The sequence below is a fragment of the Fistularia commersonii genome, chromosome 13 (genome assembly GCF_037954325.1).
Source record: "Fistularia commersonii isolate RoL2024-O1a breed Wild chromosome 13, RoL_Fcom_v1.0, whole genome shotgun sequence".
Taxonomy (NCBI): domain Eukaryota; kingdom Metazoa; phylum Chordata; class Actinopteri; order Syngnathiformes; family Fistulariidae; genus Fistularia; species Fistularia commersonii.
The window spans coordinates 4180903-4202601 of NC_141296.1; the positions used below are offsets into that span (position 1 = coordinate 4180903).

Genomic DNA, 21699 nt, shown 5'->3' on the forward strand with positions numbered 1-21699 from the left:
TTTATCTTTTCAGCAATAGTCAGCATCTTCCGGCTACGCTTCAGGTCTAAACCAGACTTTTGGGTAGATGCTTAGGAGGTATCGTAGAACGGGGAGTATCGCGAAAAAAAAGAAAGACACTTTCACAAAGTGGACAGTATTCACGCTTATGGGAACGGCACCAAAGTGGACCAGGACATGTATGCTTGGTACAACCTACAAGAAAGTCAGCTGCTTCTCTCCACGAACCAATCAATACGCGGAACAGAACAACATCCTAAATCAGCCAATAGCAAGCCAAGTACGGATCTGCTTAGCCAATGTTATTCCTTATGAAAGCTGGCGTTGGTACAATGGTGGGAGTAAGACTTCGCTATGCTGAGTGTCTTTGTGTAGCAAAGGAGATCTCGTATTTCATTCATTTTCTAAAATGATTCATTGTTTCATTTTACAATATTTTTTATTGTTTTTTTCTTAGGCTAGAATATGGCTATTTTATCACAAAAAAAAAAAAAATCGAATACTGCAAAAATAAAAGGGAATAAATGAAAAATCGTGAGAACCGAATAACAAAAAAACATCCATGAAGGAGCGATGGCACAAGAGACGAAACCACCAAGAAGCGAGGCTCCACTGTATATATTTATCCAAAAATGCCATTCTACCTTTGTATTTCTTAAATCTACTCCAATTCATCTTAGACCAGCTTTTTCAAACTGATTTCCCTTTGGTCTTCTATCTGTCTACCTATTGGTCTGCCCCTCTCTTTGTTTTATCTAGAAACAGGCCATGACCATCGCCTCCTGTATTTTGACAGACAGTTGAAAATTGATAGATGCACCCAAAAATGTGTTACTCCTCTTCTCTCAAGTGCAGCCATTGAAATACATTGAAAGGTACAGAGAGCACACAAAAAACAGGTTTCCTTAGTAACATTTGATTATATTGCAATCCCCCCGTGCACAAACACACACCTCCTGTGGGGTTCGGAGATCCACCTGGTTTTACCTCCAATGTCAACGCGATGACCTCCGATTTGATGTCGTCATATCTAAATGGCAATTATGCACAGTGGCTCTCTATGGTAGTAATAAAATAATTACAGAATTTATACTGATTTTTTCCTTTTTTTTTCGTGCCTTCCCCACCAGCATACTGACCCCTAATCCTGAAACCTAATTTGCCCAGAATTGATCGGTAGGACTTCCCTTTTTCACTTTATCCTGCTCTCTTTATCAGCCCATCATTCCCATCACCTATGCTCCCATTCCTTTTACCGTTTTGCCACTTCGCTCACTGATTTTCTGGTGACAGATTGTGATTCCGACTGCGCCGACAGCTGGCCAGAGGGGCGAGCCTGTCGTCCAGGCCCTCGGGGAATCAATCATTTGAGCCAGGATCAATACCAAAGAGTGGAATCCTAGACCGGCTCCCGACTTTACTGGCAGCAAATGACTGATGAGCGGTCCCACCTTTGCATAGATAGAGAAAAAAAAAAAACAACAAAGGTTGCCAAATCCCCCATTAAGCATGCATCATAGAAAAAAAAAACTCAGATGCACTAATAAAAATTCACATATTGTGTCATCTTTCACTCTGAAGCAAATAGATCCGCGATGGTAATTTTCTTATTAGAATGCGCTCATGCACGCTCGGAACAAAGAAATAACACAACTGAACCTGTCCAGTATGCAACTAATACCCGCCCACACCGGCTTCCGTCTCAAAGCAAATTAGATCAACCGCAATCCGTTACGGTCTACTTTGAATCCTTCAGCGAAAGTCACAGGGAGAAGATTTATTTAGTCAGCGTTATAAAGCAGCCCGACTTCTAAAACTTCACCGTGTGATCGTCTGCAGAGGGGGAACTCTCGGTAAAAGCCCCCTAGCTATAAAATAAGGATGGCACAAAAAGGACTGAACAGGAGTGAGGGGGCCGGCTTCTAAAAGCATCCTTGGATTTTGCATTTAAAAAAAAAATAAATAAATAAAAATAAAATCAAGGGGTCTTGGAATTAATGCTAAATCAAGGAAGGGTCTTTTAAACGGATCTCCTGTTACCGAGACGTCGTTGTCCTATTTGATCGATATTTGTACCGGCTACAGAAAAAGGCTGATTAAAATCTCTCAACGTATCTTAGTTTGTATAAAATTGTAAAAAAAAAAACCTATCACCTGTAGGCTGCCATTGTTGTTTACCAGTGATGTGCAGTGAGGCACCCCTACCGTGAGGCAGGAGAGCTGCGTGCCTCACTTAGTGTCTTTTCGCAGCCGTTTTATGATTTTGCAGCGCAAGAAACTAGTAACACAAATTGTTGTGGGCAAAAAAAACACTGTCTATTGGAAATGTTGTTCATGTGGCTAAATTGTCTTGACATTTTGATACCGTACAGGGAGATAGCAATACGGTCTTAGTGCAGAGCATGCTAGCAGTCGTTGCGCAATCTACATTGAGGCTCAACAGTCCACTGCCTCACATCCTCTCAATATATGAACAGTAAATGTGAAAATCCCATGATTTTGGATTAAAAAAAAAAATCTAAAAATCTGACTGTGTAATTCCTCATTCCGAGTATCACACTCTGCGTCAGGTGGCTGTTGGTGTCGTCATTGTGTATCATAATTGATATGACATGCAATGACCGTTTTTCTGTACAACGACCTTAATTCAATACATGTAATCATATACATGTACTTGTAAATACACATGTAAATATGTTACATATATTTTTACATACCTTTAACTTTATTTTTGTTTATTTTTTTTCGATCTTTACGGTAAGCAGCAAAAATAATTAAATACATTTTTTGGATGCAATAAAATCGCCATAATGTTATAATTTAAAAAGACATTTTAAAAATGAACAAATGAAAATAAAACATTTTAATTAGATACTCACTATATATTTTCAAAAGCTGCAGGGAGCTGTATCTGAGGGATCCTGAGCCTTGAGTTGCCCACCCCTGGTATAAACCGTACCGTAACAAGCCAAAATTAACACAAGCAACCTCTATACATCATTATCCCTGCATGTATTACGCAAGTAAAACAATGGCAGTGCCCCGGAGTTAAAATATGCTATAAATCGCAATTTTTAAAGGAATAATAATTCTTTTTAACAACACTTTTCCAGTATGCAACAAACAGTAAAGCACATCTATGCCTATTATGCCCGTTGTCTATTTTATCCTTATTGGTCTCAGCTCAATGACATCCTGCTTATTTTTGTTTATTTTCCTCATTGCTATTGTCACTCTGTTTATGTTCCTGTTGTTTTCATTTTGGTTGTCTATTTTCACCCTTACTCTCTTTTCGTTCCCCCATTCTGTTGTCCATTCTTATCCTCGATGTTGTTGCTGTTCTCTCTGCTTTTTATTTATTTGTGGATGTTTTTGCTATCTTCTTATGGTCTCTCTATTTATATTTCTATTCATATTTATTGGCAATATAACTGTTACGCTGCTGCGACAAAAGCATAACCCCTATGGGGATCAATAAAGTTCATCTTATCTTATCTTATAAGTCCTCCGAGATGGGGTTTCCTTTAAAAGTGGAGAATGTATGTTGTGGTAAATAGCAGAAAAATGAGTGAGACTGTACTGTCGTGCACAAAACTGCCTCAAAAACAGGCGGCAGGTATCACAAGTAGCATTAGTATGGACGGTACCACCATTCACACACCTCCTGGGCAGGAGTGACATGATCACTTTTTTTTTTGCTCGCAATTAGATTTAGTGACATTTTCCGCGCAGTACGGAAGAAATGTCAATATTAAGGACAAAGGCGACACTTGGTTCGACCGGCATAACACTGTAGCGTAATCGTACACGCTAGCCGTGATGGAAAAAAAGAGACTATAATCACTTGGCTTTTCACAATGTTTTGAAAGATATGATCTTTTACGATGTCAGGCGGCAGTAAAAGAGATTTACAGATGCAACACGGATCGACTCTGGCTTTCAAGATTAAATGTTTTACGGTGCGTCGAAGTAGAGGGGTGAGGTCTGGTTTGTTTTGGAGGTTCAGAAAACATTAAGGTTCGCCTTCACACGTCCATCTGCTAATATGATTTGTGTTATCGTCGTGTTTTAAAAAAAAAAAAAAAAGGGTCACCGACCCAACCCCGGAGACACTTTGTTGCTGCGGATTAACATCAAATACTGCAAGGGGAGAAATTAATCCCAGAAAAAAAAAAAAAAAAACAACTGTCGGTAATCTTTACATTAGCAGAGCATCGCATTTACAGAAATGCATTTCCATGCCATTAAAGATTTATGAAACGCCCGACCAGCAATCCAATGTTTTCACAAATATATTGTTGGTGCACAAAGTGCAGTTGGATCTACACGACTGCTGTCTAGGGGTCAAAACGCCAAAAGCAGGTTCAGACGACCGCTGGTGCCGCGGCTAAAGGTGGATCATGTACGAGGTTATCATGATGAGACATTCTGACGAAAGTATGAAGAAATCTGGTTTGAATTGCAACAGTAGCAGCATAAACGTGTCAGGTTAAATATATATATATGGAAATCCCCCATGCCCATAAACTTGTAAAACAAGAATGGATGAAACAAATGCAAAAACCCCGAAATAGCGGCTTTGTTTTTTTTTTTTTCTTTTGATATAATTCATGCTAAGTTATTCATGGAACAGAATATTCTGTTTCTTGTAATGGCGTATTTGTGTTAAAATGCTGGCACCAAAAGCGTGATCATTTTCAGCCTAATGTCATTTTTGTTTTCCATTTAATGACCCGCAATCGTAACTCTTTATAGATGTAAAGGCATTACGGTGACAGTAATACGGGATATGTAGGTTTATTTAAGAGGATCCGGGTTATATAACATCAGGAACGTCATGTAAGCCGTGTTCCTTTTTTCATGTTTGTAATTTTTCTTTTTCCAAGTTTCCTTCCAACGGATAATTTTTGCTGACACCCATCACCCGGTGAAGACTGACAGATTAGCTTCAAAGTACGCGCGAGGTGAAGGAAGCGTAGTGAAATGACAAATGCATAAAGATGAGCGGTTCTCCTTTTTTGGCTGATAGCTTCACTCGGAGACCTTCAGTGGATTCTGCCAGAGGGGACGGAACATTACCCTCGTGATATTAGTACCGTGCTTTTCAGTGGCGTGCCATGAGGTTCACGGCCAGTGAGGCATTGACTCCCTTTGGAACGATATTTACAATTGTAAGAACTCGAAGGAGTTTTTTTTTTCATAAACTGAAAACAATTTGCGGTCTTTTTTTTTATTTCTATATGGAGTCCACGCGCATATACTTCTCCACAAAAAGCTCTGTTACTTTGTTGTAAAAGTCCTTGTTTTTGTTCATGTATCTTATTTATTTGATCCAAATTGCTTATAAAATGAGGACAGCAGTATCTATCACCTGCTTACTCACATACGCCCCCTACAGGTGAGGCACAGTACTGTCTGCCTCACCTCATGACTTTCCTCGACGGTTTGTTTCCCCTATCAGCGGGAATAATTGTATCACACAATTACACTAAAGACATCACACAGCTTGTAGAAGGTTGTGGTGGATAAAATAATATAATATAACAATACATTTCTGAAAATATCCTATTGGCGACCTACTGAGAAACAGAAACCATGGCCCACCATGCACCGTGCAGAGGTGAGCTCGGCTGCCGCACTTTGGCTCACATTTGATCAGGAAACGCACAAAGTCAGCGATTTGTTCATGAGATCATTTAAAAAAAAGATTAAAATCACACGGAAAATACAATTATGAATCAGATCAGTGGCAAAATGTTAATATTTATCTTACGTTATCTTTTTTTTTTTTTTATTATGAGCCTCACCTGCCTCCCCTGACCGCACGTTACTGATGCTTTTATAGAGGATATAAAATTTCATATAAACCGTCTCTACTCAAGTGCCACGGAAACACCGACTTACCCGTCATGCAACTACACCAGAAGTACTCACATGATATACCGCGCAATTTTTTTTTTTTTTTTTTACGAGACAAACACCCTAATGCTTCGCGCGATTTATAACCGAACGGGTCGGCGCATTTAACCGTTTTCACATAACTGCGAACTCCACCGGAAAAGTGCACTCCACCTTTTTTCCGGAATAGTTTGCTGCTGACGATTTCATTCATGGAGGCCACCTTCTGTTTCTGCAGTTCCGTCGAGATGCAGGAGTAAAAGTCATGCAGCAACTGGCTGGAGAGAGAAAGAGAAAGGCAGATGGGCGATTAATACCAATGATTACGACGAGAGATGCGCGGCAGACTGAGAGAGCGGCACCTGCATACTTGAGAATAACTATCTTATGTCATTTTCTCCAGTTAACAGCCGCCCTGTTAATTTTAAAACCGTAATGAGCGAAAGTAAATTAGTCGGTTCACCGAGATTCGAATATTTATCCGTAGCAGTAGGAAAATTGGGAGTACGGAGAGCGATGCTCACACACTAACACACACACATACACAGTGGCTGACAAGAAAGTGTGCCGCCGCGAAAACAAATTAGTTAAAACACAAACATGTTTTAATGAAGACACAGGTCTGAGTAATTATCCGCACCAAATGACAAAACAGGGAGGTTGTAGGTCCTGATGTCAGGCAAGGCAAGTCGTCGTCCCCCTTTTCTGTATATGGGAGGGAGTCACACTGTGTGGCATTAAATTAAACCAGAGTGACTGCAAGAGCACTTTTAGTGATTGTGTGAAAATGGGAAATAAACCACTTATGTTCCCCAACACACAAAAAAAAAAGAAATAAAAATGTGAGTGCAATTTTAATATTCACAGCAAGGGTACGCGGGGGCACAGAGGTTCGGCAGAGATGTATCAAACCCATTAATCTTCCATGATGAGTCTAATTAAAACTCTGAGCGTCCGCCTATACCTAATTGAGAAAGGTTAAAAGTCGCGGAAAGCAAAACGAAAATCATTGTCATTGCCGACGAGATACATTTGCTTGCTCAACCAATCAGGCGAGGATAAAGGATTGTCCGGATGCGACTGCAGGAGATGAGACAAAGCTTTGATTGAAATTCGCCCAGCTTGCTTTTGGAAAAAAATAAAAATATCCCCACGCCGACGATTGCCAGAAATATAAAGAGGCGGAGGGGAGGATTTCGAAGCTCCGATGACACGTGTATGTTTGTGCACCTGTGTTCGAGTCACAAAGCGCAAAGAGAAGCAAACTACAGAGCATGAATTTTTAAAAAATAAAATGTGCAAGCTTTTTTTTTTTTTTTTTTGCCTTCCTTATCTGTATGTGTGTGAATGTGTGTGTGTGCGTTCTGTGTGTCTGTAAGGCAGGTGGCACCAGTGTGACCGACTGTTTATCAACAACCGGCCAACACAAGGGAAGAAACAAGCAGATTTGTTTAACCATAAACACGCACATTTACGCAACAGTACACACTCGTAAGTCAACGAGCGATAGTATTTTTCAATGTGGTATGTAAAGTTATTCCAAAAAAGTTGATGTGTTAAATTATGAAAATTGCTAAGTGATAAATGAAATCATGACACTTTGATATATATATATATTTTTTTTCATTTTAAGACCCTCCCCCACCAAATCTGCAGTAATATGGGTTTTGGTTTGAAAAAGATTGTCTGTTTCATTGTAAAAATTGAAATTTAGTACTAGAATGACGACTAATACTGCTTATAACAACGATACTACTACTACAACTGCAACAAATACAAAAAAATATACTACTAATAATAATAATAATAACATGAAATTCAATATTTCCAGGACTTCAAGGTCAATATGAAAAAAAAAAAAAAAAAAAAAAAAAAAAAGAAAATTGCCGCGAGTTCCAAATGAAATACAGCTCAAAAAAAGTTTAAATAAACCTAAGACACTGCAACTTCTTAGTGGTAAACATATGAAACAGATCAATAAAATAACAGACTTTATGTGATGCATTTGCTGTCTTGTAATAGTGTACTGGTCATAATTATAAGCCCATGGGTTATGGAAAGAAACTTAACATCAAGATCAACAGTCTAACTCATGGGTGTCAAACTCTGGCCCGCGGGCCAAATTTGGCCCGCTCTGTAATTATATTCGGCCCGCAAAACCATACCACATGACTATTAGAGCTGGCCTGCTGGTATAGTCTGCAGCGCATGTAGCGCTAATTCTACAAAATCCCCAAATTTTCTGCTGGTGTTTTGTCACGAAAATCACAACAGGACCCATAAACGCCCTCTCCTCTGTTGCCAGTAGTCATAGCGACCTTATGCTAATACTGGCACTCTGCTACTTAGGCAGAAAACAGGATTTTGAAATGTTTGAAATATTAACTTATATATTGTATAGCATTAAGCTATGCTTGTTCCATATTTAGTTTTTAAGCAAAACTTGTTTGGGTCCATATGAGAAGGTTCATTGTTATATCCGGAGGTAGATTTTTTTCAATAAATATCAATGTTGGTCCACGACTTTGTCCCAGTTTTGAATTTTGGCCCACTATATTTATTTGAGTTTGACACCCCTGGTCTAACTAATGTGATGTACTACAGCCGCTGTTGCATCACTCTATAAGATAAATGTATCTTCTTAAGTCGGGTGACGGAATTCCATGGCCGCCACGTTCATGTTCACGACGGGATCGACAAATACCTCCTTGTGGATAAATATCAGCGCTTTTCATTGTTGTTTGTACTTGGAGATATGAAGCCAGTCAGTTATTGCATCCTTCAAAAAAAAAAAAAAAAAAAAAAAAAAGGGCCTGAAATTTTAAATATGAGGCTAAATCTACTAGAAAGTGGGAAAAAATATACACTATGGGTCATTTCCTCAGCGGAAATGTGCGGTGTAATTTCAACTGTGGGGGTCATGGCAAGTTAAACAAGCCATTCCAGATCTTTTTTTTTTTTTTTCCATGAGGTGGAGAACGAGTTTCAGAAGAAGAGGGTCAAATAGGTTCTGTCAATTGTCAATTTGATGGCACATGAAGGTGCTGCGGAATGACTGCACGCCTGCCTGTCCTTGCGTGCACGCTGGGTTAATGACCAGGAAGCGAGGCGCGTGGGACAAAGGGACGGCTGGCTGAACAAAACAACATTTTAACTGAGGCCAAAGTGTGTGTGTGGGTGTGTGTCGGGGTTCACCTGAGGAGTTTAGCATCAAATACTTTCTCCACATCGTGCACGACCGTTGGAAGGTACTTCAGAGCAGCAACCTGGCGTGATAAACAGACACACTCGTGTGTGATAACTGGTAATATCACATCCTGTGAAAGTGGGTGAATGAAGGGGACATTTCTCAAAAATAGACTCTCATCAGAACTCTGAATGGATTCAATTTTTTTTTTTCATATATATATATATATATATATATATATATATATATATATATATATATAACTAAGAAGACTTGTTTGGCTGCCAAACTTTTGAGCCTTGGCTTCAATGGATGTTTTAGTGCGCGCACTGAGACAATAAGCACCAGAATACTGATGTGGCCGGTATCAGACTCAGAGTGAGGAGAAAGGAAGCAGACGGCGTGAGACATCCGGAATAACAAAAAGAAGGAGAAAATATGGGGGGAAAATATGTAAAAAGGTAAAATATGGTGCAAGTGATTACCCTGAGTAGCACGGTGGTGGTGTAGTCTGTTTTCATCAGGCCGCTGATCGACTCGAAAAGCTGCTTCAGCGACTCCTCAAACTCGCTGTGCTCCTTCCCCTCGTACAACCTGGGGAGGCAAATAGAAATCAAAAGCCGCGCAACAGGACGGACAACAACCGGCCTGGATTTGGGCGAACATGAGACGGTGTCAGAAAACAAGATTAGATTGGATGATCAGGGGAGATGGAGGGAGTTATGAAGAAAAGAAAACAAACAGCAGGCAGAAATGAAAGATTAGAGAAAATAACAGGTGTGGAAAAGTAATCAGGGTGTGAAGAGAAAGAGAGAGAGAGAGAGAGAGAGAGAGAGAGAGAGGGATGGCGTGGCTTGAAATTTTCTAGTTTTTTTTTTTTTTTACATTTTCGAGTCAGGAGTCAAATGGTGTCCTGGATGCAAACAGAAAACTGAAATGCGTTATGAGGACACATTTTGTTCTGTGTGGTTTGTTTGTCTAGCGAGAGGGGACTACATATAATATATAATAGTATATTTTAATGTATAAATATTATTATAAATAGATATCATATATTATATAACAATATAACTACATGATATATTATATGAATATATCATATAACAAATATTTATGATATATTTATGATAGTCACTAATCAGTGATAAATATATGTGTTTGTGTATATACACATATATATGCACATAATGTATATAGATAAAGAAATATACATATAAAGATATACATATGTACATGTATATATACATACATATATACATACACACATATGTACATACATATATATCTATGTGCATATATACATACACACACACACACATATATATACATATATATCTCTATGCATATATACACATACACACACACACGCACATATATATATATATACATACATACATACATACATACATACATACATACATGTGTACACAATAAAAGTCCCCTTAAAAAGGACTAACTTTAGTTACGAACAATCTGGCCTCCACTATCGATATATATATCAATGACTTATTATACATATATATACATATTTATACATATAATATACATATTTATATGTATATGTGTATTTTGATTATTTCATATAATTTAACAGAATAGAAGAATAGAAAATAGATCAAACAAATGAATGAACAACTGAATTGAATGAATCAATGAAAGAATGAATCCATGACTGGAAAGAAGTTTTATCCCCAGCACAGAGCTGGAGATTAAACAGCTGAACAGCAGCTGGAAGGAAGGACCTGCGAAGTCTCTCCTTCACACCGTTGGGGTGAAAGTGTGTATCGCCGAAGGAGCTGCAATGACGTTCTGAGAAACGCTGTCATCAGAACCAACGGTTTTGCTATCATTCTCCCGTCTCCTACCACCTGCTCCAAATCCACAGGACTCCACGGCTACAATAACACCGCTTACATTTGTGTCACATATGCAAACCCTTCCATGACTCCGGTTCCAATTTTTCCCAACCTGTGAAAACCTTCACGGCCATCGATCTCCACCCGTTTACTTTCCCCTTCCTTTTTTTTTCGCCGTATCTCAACGTTATTAATTACAACCAAAAGTTGTGAGTGCCGGAGGAGTGGATTAACATGTGACACACGGCGTAAATTTAGCATGTGGCGGGACGGATTAGGCAGTAGCACAAAGCGGTATTATCACCGGGCTCTTTCCAGAGCGCTGTTATGATTACGGACGCATTGTCCACTTAATCCGCCGCTGGTTTCGGCGTACGAGAGCGCACGTGGGTGGGCGGTCTGTGTCTGCATCCAAGGCCGTGAACTTGAGCGATAAACATACGGCGCGTCTCGCTAAGAGTGATCTGTCGCGCACTTTAGCGCATCGTTCTCCGTTGTTGCAGCCAAATCCTAATCGCACCACGTGCGCATCATTTCATGTAGGGCTAGCATGGCTCTGCTCCAAAAACACAGGAAACACAATTGCATGGACACAATAACCTACTTGCGCAAAAAGCCTGCAGGCGCAAAACTAGTGCATTATGCTGTAATAGCTCAGTGAAACAATATCGGCAGATGGGGATGTGACAGAGAAGTCAAAAGGAGAGCGCAAAGACGTGGAGAAGCACGTGGAAAAACAAAGAAAAACACTGTGTGAATCACAAATTTCATTTTTAGGGCATCTTGAAAGATTCAATAATCTGTTGCAGTTCCCCGTTCGTCATTAGACTGCATGATGACAGCGAAGGTTATCTTATATTACTCCATTTTTTTAAACAACATATGTTTTGTGTGACACATAATGAATAAATAAGGCTGCTAAGAAAAAAAAAGACTGAAAAAGATCCAAAAATATACCTAAAAAATATATAAAAATATATAAAGTAGAGCAATAAGCGCAAGAAAACTGACCTTAGTTACAGTAAAACAATGCCCATTCTTATGATTATGACTCCAGATTAGAACGTAGCACTACACAGAAACACACACACTCACACCTTTCTTATATCTTATGTAATCTAATATGATACGATATCACATCAGTCTCAAGATATAAAATATATGAATCTTCTTCTTCTTCTTCTTCTTCTTCTTCTTCTTCTTCTTCTTCTTTCGGCTTTTCCCATCAGGGGATATGTATGTATATACATAAATACATATATATCAACATTTATACATATATACATTTACACATATATACACACATATACATATATACACACACACCCATACATACATATATACATATGTGCATACATATGTGTACACTTATATACATATATATATATATATATGTATATATATATATATATATATATATATATAATATCTTAAGAGTAATATGATGTAATATATTAGGTGACATAAGAAGCCATAATAACTGATAGAAGGTCAAGGTTTATATATTATGTAAACATACTGGCAGGAGTGTATTTTTACTGTATCAACCTCCGCCAAGACAGTTCAGTCCCAAAATAAAAAAAGACCTTCCCCTTGTACAACCTGAGGAAGAAAATGGAAATGGAAATGCACGCAACAGGACGAATAAAAAAAAAGACCTTCTTGCTCTGAGCTCTGAACACTTCCAACTCCATGAAAATCACTCCAGTCATATTTGAAGGGTATATAGTCATTTCCTTTTGGATTTCCTCTTCAGGGGTCGCCACAGCGAATCAACTCTCTCCATCTAACCCTGCTCTCTTTATCCTCCTCTCTCACACCAACTACCTTCATATCCTCTCTCACTACGTCCAGAAATCTTCTCTTTGGTCGTCCTCTGGACCTCCTGCCTGGCAGTTCCAATTCAAGCATCCATCTACCAACATATTCACTACCCCTCCTCTGTACATGACCCAACCATCTCTTCTCAACAAAACATCTAACATGTGCTGTCCCTCAGATGGACTCATTCCTGATCCTCTCCATCCTGGTCAATGCCAAAGAGAACATAAACATCTTCATCTCTGCGACCTCCAGCTCTGCCTCCTGTCTATTGGCTGTTGCCACTGCTTCTAGAGCATACAAGTCTTCCATCACGTAGTACCCCCAAAAATTTCCCCACCCATTCCAACCTGCTTGAACCTGTCCCCTCACCTCTTTTCCACACTCTGTTGCTCTAGACCAGGGGTGGGCAAACTACGGCCCGCGGGCCACATCCGGCCCGTTGGCCTTTTGAATCCGGCCAGCCAAAGATTGATAAAGAATTCATACTTGATGTGAATGATTGATTGATTGGATCAATGAATGATGGAGCTCAAACAGGAGATTATTTCATTTTTGGAGCTACTTTTCCTGAGCTGAATGTCACAGATTGGCTTTGTGATTTATCCTTTACTGTGGACAAACTGAAACACATGAATGAACTGGACATGAAGCTAAAAGGAAAAAACTGGTTTGTGCATGAAATGCAAGCAAACGTCAGAGCCTTCAAAACCAAGCGGGTTTTATTTTCAAAGCAAATGTCAAAGTCTGATATGTACTGTTAACAAATGCTTTAAATTTTTTTTTTTTTTTATATGTATCGTATCTTGCGCTGATACGGCTTGTCTGTCAAATTTTAAAAGTCAATGCGGCCCCTGAGCCAAAAAGTTTGCCCATCCCTGCTCTGGACTGTTGACTCTAAGTCGGTGGTTCTTAACCCTGTTGGGTGTACTGAACCCCACCAGTTTCATACGCGCATTCACCGAACTCTTTTATTATTATCATTCAAATTCAAGACATAGGTATATGTTTTATAGGTGCACAAAATCAATCTTGCATCAACATCACTTTGTTCAAAGAACAAAACCGACAAAACATGATTTTCACACAAAAATAAAAAAAGTAATTAAGAAAAGATTAAGAAAATTAAGAAAAGGGAGGAATCCTCTCCATCAAATGTTCCCTTAGTTTTGCAGGTAATAGTCTAGAATTGCTCAACTTGGCCTTGCAAATCATGCAGTAGGACACTGACTCCCGTCACGTTCCTTTATACATGTGAATCCATATTTCACATATTTGTCCGACCCCTCTCTCTTTTTTTGTGCGACAATAATTAGGAGGAAGGGATTAACCCTCATATTATGTTAAGGGTCAATTTGACCCATTGGGTCAATGGGTGAAATGGGTCAAATGGACCCTTAACATAATATGAGGGATAAAATATTAGGAAAGAAATTCACATGACACACCATCACAACAGTCACAAGTTGACTACTTTGCGCCCCAAAAATCCACAAGCTACGTAGCGTGATCACCTGCCGCCAGTGATGGCGAATTTTATGAGTCTGGTGTGTGTGTGTGTCCTGACCTCCACCGAACTCCGCTGAACTCCTGAGACTGAAATACCGAACCCCAGGGGTTCGATCGAACCCAGGTAAAGAACCACTGCTCTAAGTACCTGAAATCCTCCAACGTCTCGATCTCCACTCCCTGTAGCCTCACCGTCTCGCTGCAACTCCTCTTCTTTCCAAAGCATACCTCCACCTCTCTAGCGTTTCCTCAACCTTTACCCTGCTCGCACTACAGATCACAATGTCATCTGCAAACATAGTAAACGTCTCATATTTAGGTCACGGTGAATTCTCGTGGAAATCTTCTCGTCTCGGCAACCGGACTTGAGTTTCCTGACTTGATGACTTTTCACCCCTCCTCCGAGAGGCTCGAGAAACTCAAGAAAAGAAGATTTCGACAAGAAATTCCCATATTGGTCGATCCCTATGACATTGATGAGACAATATTTTCATTTACTTGTCATTATTTGGTGTGAGGAAGACTTGAAAACAGGAAGTGTTTCCATTAAATAACCCAGCATTACAACAATCACATGACCTTATCGGAAGGGAAACTATGAAAACGTGAGACGCAAAGGAAGCTTAAATTGCCAGACTCTGGAAGATGGATGTAGAAGTTGCGATAAAGAGGAGAGAGGAGAGAGATATATATCATCTGAGAGGCACCCAGGTGAGCCTGGCGCCCGGGGCAAAGTCAGTCCAGGAGCGCTGAAGCAGTGTGTGGTGCACACAAATAGATAAGTGTTAAAAAAATAAAAATAAAAATAAATAAATTCCTTACATCTTTACTTCTTGTGGACACACTTAACACAGGCCTCACAGGGATTTGTGAAGCCATAAATATATAAATGAATGAATTAATATAGAAATAAATGAAAAAAAAAAAAAAAAAAAAACAATCTATGTATTGTTTTTTTTTTGTTTTTTTTTTTCCCTTCAATCTTTATCAACAGTGATTCATATATGATTTCTCATCCCAATAAACCCCTATTAAGCAGATTTTAGACAAATATTGACCAATAGGATGAGTCATTATGTAATAAAAACTTTTCTACCAAACACAAACACACACACACACACACAGATGATCAATCACATCTACCTCACAAAAGCTAAGAATGAGAGATTCACAAATACAAAACAGCCTCGGCACCGTCGCCCCGCCAACTCGGGCATCCAATGAATAATGATCACGTTTGGATCATGTTCTCGGCCTGTCGGGAGCAATATTTCAGCCGCGGAGGAAAATTGATACGCGCATTTATCTTTTTAGGGTACAACCATGTCTACAGCACAGAGGGTGTCAGAAATCTGGCCCGCTCTAACTTTCTTTGTTTTGTTTTTTTATGCTTTTAATCCGACCCTGCACTTTATCATCGGTTCTTATTAGCAATATTAATGCCGCGATCAACAGCCTTTTTTTTTCCTACCGAGCCGTCAAAAATGATTCTTCTGGAAATACAGAGTTACCGGTCCGTGTGTGTGTGTGTGTGTGTATTTGTGTTGATGTTTCAAAACAGTTTCAAAACAAAAGTTCGTTGAGGCTTTAAGGATGTGGAACGTCATGATGGTGTTATGATGGGTCCCCGAAAAAAAAAAGGGAAAAAAAGAAAATTTACGCAGATACTCACTGGGAGTAAAGCATGCGAGAGCGGACGATGAACTTAAAGATGTATTCCAGGGCTTTTAGAGTCCTGAGGACAGGCTCGCATTGTTCCTCTCGGCTGGAGACGTCCAGGTACCTCCTCAGAACCAACATTAGCTTTCTGCAAGAGAATAAAAAAAAAAAAAAAAAAAAGATGAGAAATAATTGATAAAACTGAAAAAAAAAAAAAAATATATATATAATCAAGAAGCCAAAAAACATTTAAACTTGTCAGTTTTTCTCAAGTCCTGCAGGTTAGAAAAAATCATCTTCAGCCCCCATTTTTCACTTCCATAGAGCAGGAAAAAAAAAAAAAAAAAAAGAGTGCAGCTCAGTGATAGTGAAGGAACAGGATAGGGTAGGACAAGCCGGAGGTTTTGGGGGGTTGAAAATGGCCAAATAGTATTTCACACCTGAACAGATTTACCTTTCACATGACTCTCAGCCTTCAGACGCACGCTTCAAATTCATTCTCCGACACATGCACACCCTTCGGGGCATCTTTAGTCACAGACTAATGTTCGGATGTGTCAGGACAGCAGGGGTTTTTGCAGGCACACAGTTCGGGCGAAGTTTATGAAACACCTGTATTTTTAAAATCCCTTTCTTTTGCTTTTTGTTTTTTTTTTTTTATCTCAAAAGACTGGAAAATTTGGCGTAATCCACACACACACACACTACGGCGGGCCTACGGAGATTTCTGTCTTTGCGGCAGCTCTGTTTCTGTTACAAGTCAAAGGGGATCACCCGCTAACTGCTTTAAAACTACGCAATCCGCTTAAACAATAAAAGTCCCCTTAAAACGACTCAAACTTTAATCTGGCTTCCGCTATTGACGGACGCTTTTTTTCCCCCGCTCGGTTCGGCGCGTGGTTGAAAAAAGCGTCAGAAGGTTGAGAGGACTTCTCCCTTTTTCTTCTGACACACGAAGATGAGAATTTTAAATCTTGCAAGAGGGAGTTTTATCCAACCATCCTCCAGGCTGATGGGTCTTAATCTGCAGTGACCCTGTAAAAGAGGGTGAACATCAACATACTGGCAGCGGGAGAAGGATAGAGCGATTACTGGCAGATGACTTAGATGGAGAGGGAAAACAGGCACGGCGAGGGGGAAAACAGCCGAGGGAGACGACGTGCGCGAATAATTGAGAAGAAGACGCGTTTGCGGTGAGTAAGACTCGCGGAGAAGAGGGGAGGAAAAAGAAAGCACAAAGGGAGACGGCTATGTTTTTAATTTCCTTACTACAGCCTTGGCATTTGCGAACGAAAACATCTCCAGTGGCCACTGAATCAGGCCAAGTGAATTAGTAGGAAGTGCTCAGGGTGTGTGTGTGTGTGTGTGGGTGCCAGATGCTGCTCCACACCAAGGTTTTCACCAAGGAACTTAGGCAAGCAGGATTCACACAGGACTACATGTACAATTTAGGGACTTTGAGCCCTTCACAAAAAAAATGGTTTCCAGATTTGTGTATAAATTTAAGCATGCAGGAGTAACAGAAGTACGTTTAAATTGAATATAGAGACAGAATTAAATTTATATAAAACAGTTTGCGTGATCTCACATGAAAAGCAATGCAGAAATAAGTCCAAGCTCCATGGCGGCGCAATGTTTTTTTTTTTTTTTAATCCTAATTCCTTTTGTTTATTTTTTAAACAAATAAGTGACATTGAGTTTGGGAAAATTAATAAAAATTAATTGGGGAAAACAAAATGTAATTTCTCTCCAGGAAACCATCCTGCAATTTAGGCTATATCAAAAATGCCTCAGTGGCAAAACTTTTGGGGGGTTTATTTAGATTTTTTTTTCATTTCTTAATGACAGAGCCCAGCTGTCATTGGGGGCGAGAGGCGGAGGTTCAGCCGTCAGCGGTCGATCACAGGGACGCAAATGGAAACATAACCAGTTCACTCCGTCATTCACATATCTGGGAAATTTAGAATCAGAATCAGAAAAAATCTTTTTTTTGTCCCTGATGGGCAATTGGGGGGCACATGGCGTAGCAGCGTCAATAACATAAAAAAAGATTAAAAAAAAATTATGTAAAATTATAAAAAGTTTAATAATAATAATAATAATTAAAAAAATGATACAAAAACAGTATATATACATACATATATATACTGCATATACATACATACATACATATATACTGCATATACATGCATATATATATATATATATATATATATAAATGACTGTATTGAATTGGGAATATTGTCAGTAAGCTAACTGCATTATATATATGTGTTTATATATATATGTATATGTGTATCTATATATACATATGTATATGTGTATATATACACACACATATACATACATATACATACATATATGTATGTATATATGTGAATATATACATATATGTGAATATATATATATATATATATATATATATATATATATATATATATATATATATATATACACACACACACACATATATACATACATATATGTATGTATATGTGTGTGTGGCTATGAGGGGTTTGCTGGGAATTTGGGCCAAAGGTTGCCCTTCTGTTCCGGCTTTTGCAGCCGGAGCAGCGGAGTCTGCAACCAGAGGGTAACCGCTCGACGTTCGGGTGTAAGATTCCGGACTGATCTGCAAGGATCTTTTTGCTTTTCCTAATATTTGACTGTCATTGAAACGGGAGAGAGGTCTGATACGTATAAATACATTGATAGTTGGGCTGCAGATGTATAAAAGCGGGGGTCGGGTTGGAATATCTTCTTCTGAGCTGTGTCAGTGGCGTTTTTCAGTCTCATTGGAGACAGAAGAGATCAGAGATGGTCACACTCCACCTCTCTTTTCCTAGTTCCTGTCTGTTTTTCTACAATCTAATCATCATCTCTCATTTCCTCTTTCTGGTCAGTGCCTGCATTGAAACCAGACACATTTTCACACCAGAGGCAGATTTTGAAATGATGATGGGAAGCTTTCGGAAGTGATATGCATCCACGCTGGAGAAGTTTTTGTCATCATACAATATAATTTATCAGAATAGAGGTTTAAAAAAAATCTGCAAACCAAAAATAAAGACAATTTATTTTAGCAGCATCAAAATCAAACCGTGAACCTTCTTGCTTTGAGATGGAAAGGCTAGCCGCAAGCTAATTCCTAGTGAAGCTAACACAAACGCACGCACGCAACACCATGGTGAAAATTATTTGTATAGTCATATTCAATATCTTATATCTTTTGGATGAAAATATAAATTTTCTAAGATATTCAGAAATATTTTGCTGACGTTTTTTTTTTCGCGAGTGATAATAATATTAAGCAGTCGGTGGATCACAACTCTGTCCCACGGTTCTGCACAGTTAACATTTTAGACGATGTAATCAATATCTCCCCCCCCTTATTGAAAATGTATCATTTTGCCACCTGAGAGCCGACGGCGATCAATAACGATGTTCATTTCTCACGTCCGAGCCCAAATTAATGGGACAGAAATGACGCCCCCCCCCTTGGTGTCCACATCCGGCACGACGAAAACTCAGATTTAATACAAGAGAAAATTGCCCGGCCACTCAAATAAAAAAAATAAAAAAAATAAAAAAAATAAAAAAAAATAAATAAAAAAAATAAGAGAAGGAAAAATTGTGCTGGATTGTGATTCCCCCCCCCCCAAAAAAAAACCTACTTGTAGGCCAGTGTTGCACTGAAGTGCTGTTTGATGTAGGCCTCCAACACCGTGTTGAAATGCTGGAACTTTCTATCGGCAATCAGACTTATTATATAGATCTGTTGTAGAAATGAGAAATAAAAAACACACAAAAGCACAAAATGAGTTCAATATTTTCAGAAGCGGATCGGAATTCACGGGGGGGGGGGGGGTTATAATGTGTGCGCGTTTTGCATGGCAGGAAATAAGGTGAGGGAGTTGTCGGACCAAACACACACACACACACACACACACATGCTAACACTCACCAGGGCGTCAAACACAAGGATGTCATAATCGCTGGACTGAGAATGTTCCATCATGATGTTGAACAAAGCATCCAGGGTGTCCTGCAGAAACTACACACACACACACACACACACACACACATTTAAAGTGTGAGGGAGCGCGACTGAAAAGCTAAACCTTCACGTCTTCACGTCACCGACCTTCACCACCTCCTCTCCGTCGATTGTTTTCAATTTCTCCAGGTTTTCCCTGAGGAGCTCCGGGCGAGTCCTCCACTTGAGCAGCCCGAGCAGCCCCACTGCAGACAATAAGGATAACTTTTGTTTATTTATTTTATTTTTTGTTTGTTTCTCCCCCCCCCAACCTGGAAATTCAGTCGTCAACAAGAACAGTCGGGGTCCCATCACGCTGGGATGGAGGATTTGAGTCCGACTTAAAGTGTTTCTGCAGCTTTCTCTGCGTTATCTGTTGCATGGTGGTTTGCAGCAGCAGCGGCGGCGGTACAAGTCTTAGAACTTCCCGCCAAGAGTCTCTCCGTCTCTTATTATCACACCTCCTGACGCTCCGTCTTAAGTGCTGCGAGAACCGAAGAGCGTCTCTCTCCATTTGGTCAGCCGGCGTCTCAGTCTTACCGGCAAACAGCAACACGACCGCCGGTAGGTAATTGAAGAAGCGTGTTGTCCGCTTCTGATAACTCAATTCAAACATGCCGGTCCTCTATTGGATTAATAAAAAAAAGGGATTTTAGATAATCTAATATTGCAGAGGCTTGTGGGAAATGGCAACGTCTACTGACAGAAGCAGGTGATTGAACACTTGCTAGTTTGTTTTATGTGGATGAAAAATGTCTGGTTTCTGGAGGATCAAAACGCACTCTGATTAATCGTACTTTTGCCCCTCGGGGATAAATAAAGTTGATTTTGATTCTGATGCTTTACAGAAGGGTGATCTGGAGTTTTGTTGCCTTGCACTGCAAAAAAAAAAAAAAAAACAGAAAAATGCACCCTGTTTATTTGTCCAAATCTTCTTGTCGTGGAAACCGGGCTTGAATTTCTTCACTTTAAGACGTCTTCAATTCCGATGACTTGCCGGAGGTTCCGAATATAATTTTGAGACCTCGGTGGGAGGAAGGACGCTTCAGAAACTGGACCATCACCACAACTTACACTGGTTCTCCAGCAGGTTTTTACAACTCCACTTTCCGACGGAAATATAAGAATAAGAATAAGAATAAGAATAAGAATAAGAATAAGAATAAGAATAAGAATAAGAATAAGAATCAACAACAACGCATCTTTCCTACCTCGTGCCATAACCCTATACAATCAGTTACTGCGCTACTTCGCATTGCTACATGTTTATTAGTAAATATAAAGAGACATTTTTTTATAGATTATGCTTTATGTGTTTACGTATCACCCGCCTGTATCACCCTTCATGCCGTCCGCACCATGTATATAGCTGCGCACTATGTAAACGTATTTTTATAAAAAAAACCTGTACATGCTCTTGTTTATTTTATCATTTTATTTATTTATCAAAAATCTTATTTATTTATTTATTTTATTTTATTTTATTTTATTTTATTTTATTTTATTTTATTTTATTTATTTATTTTCCAAGTCCAGTTGCCACGATAAGAAGATTAAGACCTGGGTGACCTGGATAACCTCCGCACACACCTGTTTAGTTGTATTTTTTTTTTCCTCATAAAGATCAAGTCATTTGATGATTTCAATCTGAGAAAAAGGAATGTGATTTTTTTTTTTTTTTTTCTTTTTTCCCGTCAGTTCCTTTTTGTTAATTCTGACAACAGAGTGACACG

At 39.2% G+C, this 21699-nt stretch overlaps 1 protein-coding gene across 3 annotated transcripts in view; it reads right to left on the reverse strand.

The window, feature by feature from the left end:
- dock2 (dedicator of cytokinesis 2) overlaps window positions 1-21699 on the reverse strand; it is a 130241-nt gene that overhangs the window by 92086 nt on the left and 16456 nt on the right. For all 3 annotated transcript variants that reach the window (XM_086157748.1, XM_086157745.1, XM_086157747.1), the window contains 7 exons: window positions 20075-20172; window positions 19895-19984; window positions 19605-19705; window positions 15944-16078; window positions 9571-9679; window positions 9094-9164; window positions 6073-6176 (listed from right to left, as the gene is read on the reverse strand). In XM_086157748.1, coding sequence (XP_086013874.1) covers window positions 6073-6176; window positions 9094-9164; window positions 9571-9679; window positions 15944-16078; window positions 19605-19705; window positions 19895-19984; window positions 20075-20172 — 708 coding nt within the window. The remainder of the gene's footprint in view (window positions 1-6072; window positions 6177-9093; window positions 9165-9570; window positions 9680-15943; window positions 16079-19604; window positions 19706-19894; window positions 19985-20074; window positions 20173-21699) is intronic.